At 37.6% G+C, this 12,581-nt stretch overlaps 1 protein-coding gene across 1 annotated transcript in view; it reads left to right on the top strand.

Annotated features, from left to right (window-relative positions):
- SPMIP2 (sperm microtubule inner protein 2) overlaps nucleotides 1-12,581 on the top strand; it is a 179,478-nt gene that overhangs the window by 155,642 nt on the left and 11,255 nt on the right. The window contains exon 5 of the mRNA XM_007496174.3: nucleotides 4,658-4,741. Within this exon, the coding sequence (XP_007496236.1) occupies nucleotides 4,658-4,741 (84 nt within the window). The remainder of the gene's footprint in view (nucleotides 1-4,657; nucleotides 4,742-12,581) is intronic.

Here is a 12,581-nt window from a genome sequence, read left to right as displayed (position 1 = left end):
CAAAAACTTTTTAAATTTTATATTTTCATAATTATACATTTTATTTCTTATGAACTTTTCTATCTTTCGTTTGGTCCTGAACCCTTCTCCTATCCATAGATTTGACAGGCACTTTTTTCCATGCTCTGCTAATTTGGTTATGATATCACCCTTCATATCTAAATTATGGGTCCATTTTGAGTTTATCCTGGTCTATGGTGTGAGATTTTGATTTTTCTGCCAGACTTCTTTCCAGTTTTCCCAACAATGAATGCTTGCTCCCATAGCTGGAATCTTTGAGTCTTTCAAACACTGGGCTACTGTGCCCAGTTGCTTCTGTATGTGATATGCCTTATCTGTTCCAATGATCAAATCATACAATTATTCTGATGATTATACCTTTGCAGCTTTTTTTTTTTTTGCAGAATTTGACACTATTGATCACCCGCTCTTCTCAAATATTCTCCTTTATGGACATATCTGGCCATTTTTGTGGGGGTGGGTGAGTACATGCAGCATATGGCAGGACGTGCAGGTGGGACAACCACCATAAAGCAATGTGGAATTCCTTCAGGGTAGGGAAGTACAAGGAGTACACATCTGGGGAAGGAGCCAACATTGGTAAATTCTCATTGGAATTAATTTTTCTTGCTAGCCAGGGGCTAAGCTCAATTGTTTTTTATGATAGTAAAGATCTTGAAAGTGCTCTCTGTGACCCATAAATTTTAGTGACTTGGACTCAAAACTCCTGCATGTCTACTCTGCTCATGACTGCTATCTCCTCCCTTGAATTCTCTGGCTTTGCTCCTTCCTGGTATTCTTCTGCCTGTCTAAGCAACCCTCCTTAGCCTCTCTCCTCTCAGATACAGTGTAGGTGTGTTCTCCAGTGCTGGGTCACCGAATCGTAACAATTAAGCTAGAAGGGACTGAACTAGCCATTGAGCCCAAACCAATCCAAATGCCTAAACATTCTCTTTATGATACTCCTTATAAGCTTTTACTTGAGGGACTACAATGCAGGGAAACCCACCTCCTCTCAAGGCAACTCATTCCAATTTTGGATAATTCCAATCATTAGCAAGTTTTCCCTGACATCAAAGTGTCTATTTAGCCCTTTGCTATTTTCACTTGTTATTCTTCGTTCAGAACAAATTGAATCCTTCTTTCCATGTAACAGCATTTAAAAACAGCTCTCAAACCCCCTGAATCATCTGTGGTCTAGGTTAGACATTCCTAGGTTCGTTCAGCTGAACATCACTAGTCATGGACTCCAAGTCTTTTACCATTCCAGTTTCTCTCCTCTGGATGATCTTGAATGTCTTTCCCAAAATGGAGATTCAGGATCTCAGCACAAGACTGGAGATGTGTTATCTGATAAGGACAGAGTATAGGGCAGGACCATCACCTCCTTATTCTTTGAGGATATACCTCCAGATGCACATCAAATTGCACTAGCCATTTTTGGCAGTCATACTACAATGCTTATTTATAATTCTCCCCTCTCTGACTCCAGATCTTAAAATAATTTTTTTATGATTTGAAAATTTTCATTTAATTAATTAATTATAAATATTTTTCCATCATTACATGACTGCTGTTCTTCCCTCCCCTTCCCATTCCCTCCGCCCCATAGCCAAGGAGCAATTCCACTGGGTTTTACATGTCATTGAAGATCTTAAAATTCTTAGGCCTGATTTCTCATTTTTTTTCCATAATTAATGTCAAATAGGAAGCTCTTCCCTCAAGTAATTTATAATTTTTGAGCTTACCATGAGTTGAGTTTAATTGTTTTGGATTCTTCCTATTCAAGTCTTTCTCATCATAGGTTGCTAGGTGACACAATGGATGGAAAGATGGGCAGGGACTCAGGAAGGCCTACGTTCAATTCTGGCCTCAGAAACTTACTAGATGTGTGACCCAGGACAAGTCATTTAACCTTTTTTTTTGCCTCAGTTTCCTCATCTGGAAATGGGGGCTAATAGCATCTAATTCCCAGGATAAACTGGGATCATATTTGTAAGGTCCTTTACAAATCTTAAAATTCAGTAGTAAATGCTGGCTATTATTGGTCTGTTTCATAGATCTACTTTTCTATTTTTCAGTCAACTTGTAACAAAGTCTGCTTTCCAATATAATCTGATATTTTTATATCTATTGCCCCTTAATTCTTACTCTTTTGCATTATTTCCCTTGATATTCAAGACTTGTTATTTCTCCAAATGAATTTTCCTTTCCCTATCATAAATAATGCTATCTTTTGGATTTAGTTTTGAGTATCAAACTTTGTCAGAGACTTTTAAAAAAATCTGTTAATATATTCATGTGGTCTGAGACATTTTTATTTACTTATTCATCCATTTATTTATTTATTTATTTATTTATTTATTTATTTATTTGCTTATTTATTTATTTATTTATTTATTTATTTGCTTATTCATTCATTCATTTATTTTTTTATTATTTCTTTATTTATTAACCCTTACCTTCTGTCTTAGAGTCAATCTAGGCCTGACTCTCAATCCAGAGCTACCTAGCTGCCCCTGAGACATTATTATTTTTAATATGATTACTTGAGTTCATTTTTTTTTCTCATGTTGAACATCCTTCCATTTTATACATCCAATTTGGCCATAGTGAATTTTTTTGCTATATTGAAATACATTTATATATGCTGTACATTATATATATAAGAGAATATGCATATGTTGTTATATATTTATATATGCTATATACACATATGTATTTTTTTTAACCCTCACCTTCTGTCTTAGAATCAATACTGTGCATTGGTTCCAAGGCAGAAGAGTAGTAATGCTGGTCAAGTGACTTGCCCAGGGCCACCCAGCCAGGATGTATCTGAGGCCAGATTTACACCCAGGACCTCCCATCTCTGGACCTGGCTCTCAATCCACTGAGTCACCCAGCTGTCCCCCATATACGTATATATTTGGCTGGGATCTTATTTGAAACTCTTCAGTATTCGTTAGGGAGCTAGGTCTAGTCGATGAAGGAGGCAGGCTGCCCAGCGTCTCTATATCTACTCTAGCAAAGCTTTCAAGTTTGCACCACATATGAAACTACAGCCACAGTTTCCACCTGAGAACGGCCTAAAAAGTCGTCCAGAAGCTCAGGCTCGTGGCGGTGCAGCCAGTCAGGCATTGTGTGGCCTCCAAGGCCCTGGGTCAGAAGCTCTCCTGAGAACAGCCCACAGTGCTCAGAAAGGCCCAGGAAGGGCTGGAAGCTTCTCTGGAGAAGAAGAGGTAAGCAGTGGTCAGTGGGTAATGCCCACTGCCGCGCTCGGACCCAGACATCCCCAGCTCCGGAGCTCTGAGATCAGAGAGAACCAGAGGTCTGGACCAAGCCGGGCCAAGCGCTCACCCCAAAGGGCAGCAGTAGGTGAATTCTTGCCCCAACTCCAAGTCCCAGTGTAGGAACTAATGCTGGAGAGACGAATACACGTATAAAAGGTGATTGTCAATTCAACTCCATAATCATTGAAAACACACTCAAAGGGGGAAAATGGACATTCCATAATTCCTATATTCACTCCACAAGGACCTAGAAGAAATGAAATGAGACATTTTTAAAAAATGGAACAAGAACTCTTCTGTAAGTCAGTCCAATTGGCGTGAGCTGGAATGTCCCCCCAACCCTGGCGAGGTGGGGGGCGTATTGGGGTGGCGCACTGCACAGGCTTTCATCGGTTACATGAAATGGGTCTCTGGGAAAAGCAATTTCAAATCATGCAAATCATGTGATTAAATAGCCATGCCCTTTGACCTAGAGATCCCACTCGTGGGCTCCAAGGAAGCCTTCGATAAGGAGGGAGTCCCAACGGGCAGGAAATATGGAGAGCAGCACTTTTGTGACAGCAAAGATTGGAAAGAAAGTGGATGATCATTGAGCTGAGGAATGGCTAAACCAATTGTGGTATATGAATGTAATGGAATATTATTGTGCTCTAAGAAACAACGAGTCTGATAAAGAGAAGCTGGGGCTTTCACAAACTAATACAAAATAAAGTGCCTACAAAACAGATATATGATGCATATTCTCTATATAGTCACATACACACATATTCTACATACAAATGTGTGTGCATATATACACACATACACTAAATAGCAAGGCACAAACTCTATAGAACTTGGATTTCTCTTTTCCCCCAAGGGGGAAAAACAGACACCTGAAGATCTCCATTGCACTCTCCCAGAACAGGAAGATAACCAAGAGATACAATGCTATTAAACTCAAGACAATCTTTATTAAACAAGGACATGCATGCTTTTGTGGAGCTGATCAACTTATTGCCAAGAAGCTCAGTTGAAAGGAGCAGCTTGAATAATTTTCTAGAGAAGGGAGGTGGGAGAAGGGGCTGGAGGAGGCTACTTGAGGGAGGGATCTGTGGTGGTTTGGGCAGAGGGTTCCCAGGAAGGGGAAGAGGAAGGGCAGTTGGTGAATTCCCAGGTACAAGGAGGAACAGACTCTGGCATATTTAGTTGGCAAAAGACAGCAAGATAAGACCAATACAATGACCCACTGAGTCTTAGGGCCAGGTGTCCCATAGTGAAGGGCCAAGGTCAACCGAGATAGTCTGCTCAGCAGAATGGGAAACCTAAAGTTGGCTAAGTATCCCAACCCAGATTTCCATGGTTACTAAAGCTTGGTTTATTCACAGGCTTTCTCTCAAGGATTATCGACTTCTCCAAGTCACTCTGAGTCCCAAGAGCAGTATCATCAAAGTGCTGTGGAGGATTCCCAGGTAGGTAGAGTCAACCTTACACATCTTCGTCATAAGCATGGTAGGGCAGCTCAAGCACATCAAGATAATTGTCAAGATAATTTATATAACACATACATACATATATACACACAATATACGTATATATACACATATATGAGTTTGTCATGCGTGTATGTATATCCTACAATCTTTTTCATAGAAAAAAAAACAACAAAAACCTATCAAAATTAAATGTGGCAAATTTTTAAAGAATAAGGATGGTTCCAAAGATGAGCTATGAAAATCCACCCCTTTGCAGAGGTAGGAGGTTTAGAGGTGTGGCATATTGCACATCTTCTAATTTGCTATATGAAATGGTTTTCTGAGAAGAGGATACTAGAGCATTTAATGATGTAAAAAAACAAAGTTATTAATTAAATGTTATTTTTTTAAAGAAATTCATACTCCTGAAGAAGAATTAGAAGAGATGAGTAAGGAGCTTTAATGCATAACCTTTCTAAGGAAATAGAATCCCTGAAAATTAAAACAGCAAACAGAAATCAATGACTCCATGAGACACTAAGAAATAGGATAAACCCAAAAGATTTTTTAAAATCAACCAAAAATGAAATAAATAAGAATAAATTTAAAAACAACAAAAATTTTAAATTGACCTAGAAAATAGGTCAAGAGGTAATTGAAGAAATAATTAGGCTATATGAAAAAATATTTTGGGTCATGTATAACTCAGATTGAATTGTCAGCTTCAGGAGTGGCAGAGGGAAGAAGGGAGAGAGACAATATGGATCATATAACTTTGGAAATTTTACATGGAAATTTGTTATTAAAATAAAAAATTTTAAAGGGGAATAAGGAATGGAGTGGTGGAGAAGGGATAATATAAGGGAGGGAGAGGCTTTGGGGGTTAATCAAAAGATTATAGAGAAGTAGGAGGGGATTAAGAAGGGAGGTGTGGTGGGAAGGGGAGTAATATAAGACAAGGGGAAGGGAGGGTACAGATTAAAAGCAAATTACTGGAGGGGAGGGAAAGAGTGAAAATAGAAAGGTCAGAATTAAAAGAGGAAATCAAAGTGGGAGGGAATACACAGACGGTAATCATAACTGTGAATATAAATGGGATGAACTCACCCTTAAAGCAGAAGCAGATAGCAGAATAGATTTAAAACAGAATCCTACCATATATTGTTTACAAGAAACACATTTGAGGCAGAAAGAAATACACAGGGTAAAGGTAAGAGGCTGGAGCAGAATCTTTTGGGCTTCAACTGAGTCAAAGAAGGCAGGAGCAACAATCATGGTCTCAGGCAAAGATAAAGCAAAAATAGATCTGATAAAAGAGATAAGGAAGGAAATTTCATCTTGATAAAAGGCACTATAAATAAGGAAGAAATATTTACTCAACATATATGCACCAAATGGTATAGCATTCAAATTTTTTAAAGAAGAAACTAATTTCTTTGTAGATGATATGATGGTATACTTAGAGAATCCTAGAAAATCAACTAAAAAGCTATTGGAAATAATAAAAAACTTTAGCAAAGTTGCAGAGTACAAAATAAATCTAAAGCCATCAACATTTCTGTATATTTTCAACAAAATTCAGCAGCAAGAGTTAGAAAGATAAACTCCATTTAAAATCACTCTAGACAATATAAAATATTTGGGAATCTATCTGCCAAGACAAACACAGGAATTATATGAACACAACCACAAACTACTTTTTGTACAAACAAAACTAGATCTAAACAATTGGAAAAAACATTAATTGCTCATGGGTAGGATGAGCTAATATACTAAAAATGACAATCCTACCTAAACTAATTTACTTATTCAATGCCATACCTTTCAAACTACCAAAATTTTTTTTCTATTTTATTTTTATTTTATTTTTTTTTAATTTGGTCAAACATTATTCCTTGGTTACAAAAATAATTTTCTATTCCTCCCTCCCCTTCTCCTCCCCTCCCATAGCCAATGCGCAATTCCACTGGGTATTGCATGTGTCCTTCATCAGAACCCATTTCCATGTTGTTGGTATTTGCACTAGGATGTTCATTTAGAGTCTCCATCCCCAATCATATCCCTTTGACCCATGTCATTGAGCAGTTGTTTTTCTTTGGTGTTTTCACTTGCACAGTTTTTCCTCTGAATGTGGATAGTGTTTTTTTTCTCCTGTATCCCTCCGGGTTGTTCAAGATCAATGCATTACCACTAATGGAGAAGTCCATTACGTTCGATGATACCACAGTGTATCAGTCTCTGTGTACAATGTTCTCCTGGTTCTGCTCCTTTCACTCTGCATCACTTCCTGGAGGTTGTTCCAGTCCCCATGGAATTCCTCCAGTTCATTATTCCTTTGAGCACAATAGTATTCCATCACCAACATATACCACAATTTGTTCAGCCATTCTCCAATTGAAGGGCATCCCCTCATTTTCCAATTTTTTTGCCACCACAAAGAGCACAGTTATGAATATTTTTTAAAAAAATTTAGAATTAGAAAACATTATAGCAAAGTTCATCTGGAAGAACAAAAGGTCAAGAATATCAAGGGAACTAATGATAAAAAATGTGAAGAATGGTGCCCTAGCAGGACCAGATCTCAAACTGTACTATAAAGCAGGGATCATCAAAACAATATGGTACTGGTTAAGAGATAGAAGGGTGGATTAATGACTTCAGTAAGCTAGTGTTTGATAAACCCAAGATCCCAGTTTGGGAATAAGAAATCACTATTTGACAAAAAACTGCTAAGAAAATTAGAAAAGAGTATGGCAAAAATTAGGTTTAAATTGATATCTCACATTTTATACAAAATAAGTTCAAAATGGGTGACATTATATAAGTAAATTAGGTGAACAAGGAATCGTTTACCTGTCACATTTATGGGAAGGAAAGAATTTAAGACCAAGCAAAAGCTAGAGGACACTACAAAATGTAAAATGAATAATTTTGATTATATTAAATTAAAAATTTTTTGTACAAACAAAACCAATGCAATCAAAATTAGAAAGGAAGCAAGAAACTGGGGAAAATTTTTTATAACAAATTTCTCTGCTAAAGGTCTAATTTCTCAAAAATATAAAGAACTAAGTCAAAATTTATAAGAAACCAAGCCATTCCCCAACTGACAAATGATCAAGGGATATGAATAGGCAGTTTTCAGATGAAGAAATCAAAATTATCAATAATCATATGAAAAAATGTTCTAAATCCCCCTGATTAGAGAAATGCAAATCAAAATAATTCTGAGTACCACCTCACACCTAGTAGATTGGCCAATAGTAAAGGAAAATAATAAATGTTGGAGGGCATGTGGCAAAATTGGGACACTAATGTATTGCTGGTAGAGTTGTGAATGGATCCAACTATTCTGGAAGGCAATTTGGAATTATGCCCAAAGGGCTTTAAAAGAATGCATACCTTTTGATCTAGTAATACCACTATTAAGTCTGAATCCCAGAGAGATTTTAAAAAATGGGGATGGACCTGCTTGTATGAAAGTATTTATAGCCACACTCTTTCTGGTAGCAAAAAAATGGAAAATGAGGGGATGCCATTCGATTGGGGAATGGCTGAATAAATTATGGTATATGAAGTGATGGAATACTATTATGCTATAAGGAATGATGAATCAATGGATTTTATATATAAGAACTGGAAAGACCGCCATGAACTGGATGTGGAGTGAAATGAGCAGACCCAGGAGAACACTGTACACAGTGACTGAAACATCATGGGACAATCAAATGTGATAGACTTTGCTACTAATAGCAATGCACTGATCCAGGACAATCCTGAGGGACTTATGAGAAAGAATGCTATCTACATCCAGAGAAAGAACTGTGGGAGTAGAAATCCAGAAGAAATAATGATTTATCACTTATTTATTTGAGTATATGATTTGGGATTTTGGTCTTATAGGATTACTCTTACAAAAATGAATAATAGGGAAATAGATTCTGAGTGATAATACATGTATAACCCAGTGGAACTTTTTGTCAACTCTGGGATGGGGGAGGGAAGAGAAGAGGGAGACAACATGAATCATATAACCATGGGAAATTTTTTTAAATTATTAAATATAATTAAAAAATAATTATGCTCTCTGAAAACTGTGATTTGAAAATGAATGGGTCTATAGTTCTCTTTATTTTTGTCTTCTCTGGTTTAGGTTGTAAGGATATATTTGTCTTTTAGCAGAAGTTTGATATTGGCAATTTTTGATGTGTGTCATATAGGCATTAATACATTCAATACTTTGCTAAAATCTCTGTAAAGAAGTGACTTGAGGCACCAATTTGAGGGTGTGTTTGTGCGTGTTTTAACCAGATGTGTGAATTCATTTGTGGAGGTTACTTCTATAGGGGAACTTGCTCTACCACTCCCAGTATCTTCTAATAAATCTTTAAAAATTGCCTGGAGCATTGAGGGGTGAAGTGACTAGCATAGGCTTGGGTGTGTCAGAGGCAGCACTTGAAATCCAGGTCTCCTGGACTCTGAGACCAGCTTCTGTCCACTCCACTCCCCTGCCTCCAAACAGTTTTGCAACTGCAAAAAAAAAAAAAAAGACATAACTGGGAGCAACTAGGTGACTCCATAGATTGAGAGCCAAGAGGTCCTGGGTTCAAATTACTTGCTGTGTGACCCTGGACAAGTCATTTCATCCCCATTGCCTAGGCCTTACTGCTCTTCTGTATTGGAACCAATATACAGAATTGATTATAAGGTGGAAGGTAAAATTTTTTAAAAAGGACATGACTAACCAGTCTGGCATGATTTATTCTTCTGGAAACCATGCTGGTTCTTTGTGATAAATCCATCCCTTTCAAGATGGAGATTAACCCTTCTATTTAACATTTTGTTCTAGGATTTTTTCAGGAAAATAGAAAACCTTATTGGCTCATTGTTGGCAGATTCTTTTCTCTTTTTTGTTGTTGTTGAAAAAAGACATTTTGCCTCTTTCTTGCAGTATTTTTTCCATTCTCCATGATCTTTCAACTATCACCAATGACATGTAACAGGTTTTTTCCATGTGCTTCATCTGGGCTAAGCACTCAAGCCCACCGTTTTCCATAAAGCGTGCTGCTGTTAGCAGGAACTCTGAATACTTCTCACCAGAGCTAGCTTATTCCTCCTGGAGTTCCTTACAGTGTCTGTCTCATCTCTTGAAGTAGTTTATAAAAGCTATTTTCATATAGTTCAAAAAGCCGAGGGAAATCTGTGAATCCCCCATCCTACCGTGTGTCAAAGAGCAGGCTGGTGAACATCAGATTTGTATTTCCTTGGCCAGCATGGAAATTAGGTGCATCATAGACATCCAACGGCCAGAGAGCTCTTAACCTTTACGACAGGCTCATAGGAATATGCTATTCATGGGTACTGGATGATGGATTTTAAGATTCTTTTTTTTTTTTAATTTTCTCCAATAGTCTTTTCTTTTTTTTAACATTCTTTTTTTTCTTTTTTGTCAATTTCAAACATTATTCCTTGGTTACAAAAATCACTTTCTATTCCTCCTTCCTTAAGATTCTTGAAGAAAGGTACCTTGTTGTTGTTTTTTTCCCTCACACATAGTAGATAGCCAGTAAGCACTTACTAAACTGTGACTAGGAAGACATAAATCTAATAGAATAGAGGAGATAAAATGCATTGATCAGCTTCCCTAATCAACGAACCACTTCTAAAAATACAAACCTTCCAGTGCTGAAAATTTTCTATCAAGAGGGTTTCTTTTGTTTTGGCTCTTCAGAGAACTCGCCAGTCCATCAGAGAATTGTCTGCCCTCTGACACAAGCAGTCTAATTCCTCTAAGATTTCATCTGCCCTGAAACTCTTAATAAGGGGGGGGAAGTTGGGAAAGTTCTTACAATGTCTTGACCTTGGGGGCTCCCTGGGTAGAAAACAAGGGAGTGCTTGAATAGTTGACATTCCAGGGTAGCCTTAGGTTTGGGACGGGACCAAATCTGATGATTTATTACTACGTGTTGTGTGTGGTTGTAGAATTGGAATTAGCTGCTGGTGGCCAGTAAATTCATTTTCTGTAGTATCTGAACTATCTTAGGTCAAAGGCGTGTGTGTCTCCCAGTACTTTCTTGAAGTGTGAAATCTTGTTTTGTGTGTGTGTGCTAGTTCCACTCCTTTCCAGGGAGAAGATAAATCTCCCATTCTGAGACAGCCCCAGTGGGCTCCTGGCCTTTTCTCATCCTCATTCTCCTTGACCTCTTGGCAGCCTTTGACACTGTTGACCATCCTGTCCTTCTTGATACTCTTTTCTCTCTGGGCTCTCCTGCTGTCTGACCACTCCTTCTCTTATTTGATTTACTGGATTCTCCTCCAGGTCATGTTGTCTAATTATCTGTCCTCTGGGTTCTATCCTGGATCTCATCATCAATACCCCACTTTGCTTGATCATTTCATCCATTCCAACAGATTTCAGCTAAGCTGATGTTTCTCAAATCTACCTTCAGTGGTAGCAGAGACTACCCAGTCTTTCTACTGACTTCCACACTTTTCAAACTACTTGTTAAATTCATCAGGTCCAAAACAGAACTCACTGTTTGTATATCATTATCTCTTCCACATCATGACTTTCCCCATTGTGGTTTTGACATATTGTGGGTTGGCAGAAGAATTTAGATGGTAATTTGGGGGAGTTTTGTGGAAGTCAGATAACATGCAAAAGCCAGCAGATGACACAGAAAATTTAGAAACTCAGAAATGCATACTTAACCCAAAATTTACAATGAGGTACTATAACACCCCCATAAAAGAAAAGGAAAAAATTCAAACTTCTTTGACACAAAGAGAGGGCCAAAATTTTTGTACACAGATTTTCTAGTTTGAGGTGGCACAGAACCCTTAATCCCAGGGATTTGGAAGGGATAACTATTTGTTTTCTTGTTTTCTCCCCCATTAGACTGTAAGTTTCTTGAGGGCAGGAATTCTCTTTTGCTTTTTTTGGTATCCTCAGTGTTTAATACAAGGTCTGGCACATAGTAGCTGTTAATAAATGCCTATTGATTGATTAAAACATTCCATCTTTCCAATTCTGTCCATTTTCACTGCTTTCTCTGATGCCTTGAATTTTCTCCCTCCTCATCTCTATCTCCTGGCTTCTTTTAAGTCTCAGTTAAAATCCCACCTTCTGCAAGAAGCCTTTCCCAATCTCCTTGGAGGATAACACCTTCTCTTTGAGATCACCGCTAACTGTCTTGTATCTTATTTGTACACAGATGTTTGATAGATGGTGATTTATCTATGTCTGAGAGGGGAAAAGTTAAAATTTTACTTTTTTCCTCCTATAATTCATTAAACTTTTCTCTTAAAAATTGGGATGCTCCATAATTTAGTACAATATGGGTTGAGTAGTAACAATATTTCACTGGCTATGGTATCTTTGAACAAAATGGAGTTTCTCTGTTTATCTCTTTTAATTAGGTATATTTTTTCTGTTGCTTTGTCTGAAATCATGTTTACTACCCCAGCTTTGTCTAGGCACCCCCTAATACACAGTCTAATGGGGTTTGTACCCTAAAAACGACTACATCCAAACAAGGTGGGGAAGTGGAAGCATAGTCTACTCTTTTTAGGACTTGTGCAGTGGAGAAGAGGGAGATGATAGTTGAGGAGAGGGGCTGGGCAAAGGAGAATATCCATCTCCTGGCTTCTTTCAAATTCCAGCTAGTGGAATTACATGGTAATTATTTTATATATTCCCACTCTCCTGTCCCCAAATAAAATTGTAAACTCTTTGTTATCTGTGCTTAGCACATAAATTAACCTGAAATCTTTTGCTCTAAATACCCCTTTTCTTACCTCCTCTAATTTTGACCTGGTACCAGAAAAAGAGAAAACA

Source organism: Monodelphis domestica, chromosome 6, assembly GCF_027887165.1.
Source record: "Monodelphis domestica isolate mMonDom1 chromosome 6, mMonDom1.pri, whole genome shotgun sequence".
Classification (NCBI taxonomy): Eukaryota; Metazoa; Chordata; class Mammalia; order Didelphimorphia; family Didelphidae; genus Monodelphis; species Monodelphis domestica.
The sequence above is the reverse complement of the archived record's forward strand: the minus strand, read 5'-3'. Positions and strand labels throughout refer to the sequence as shown.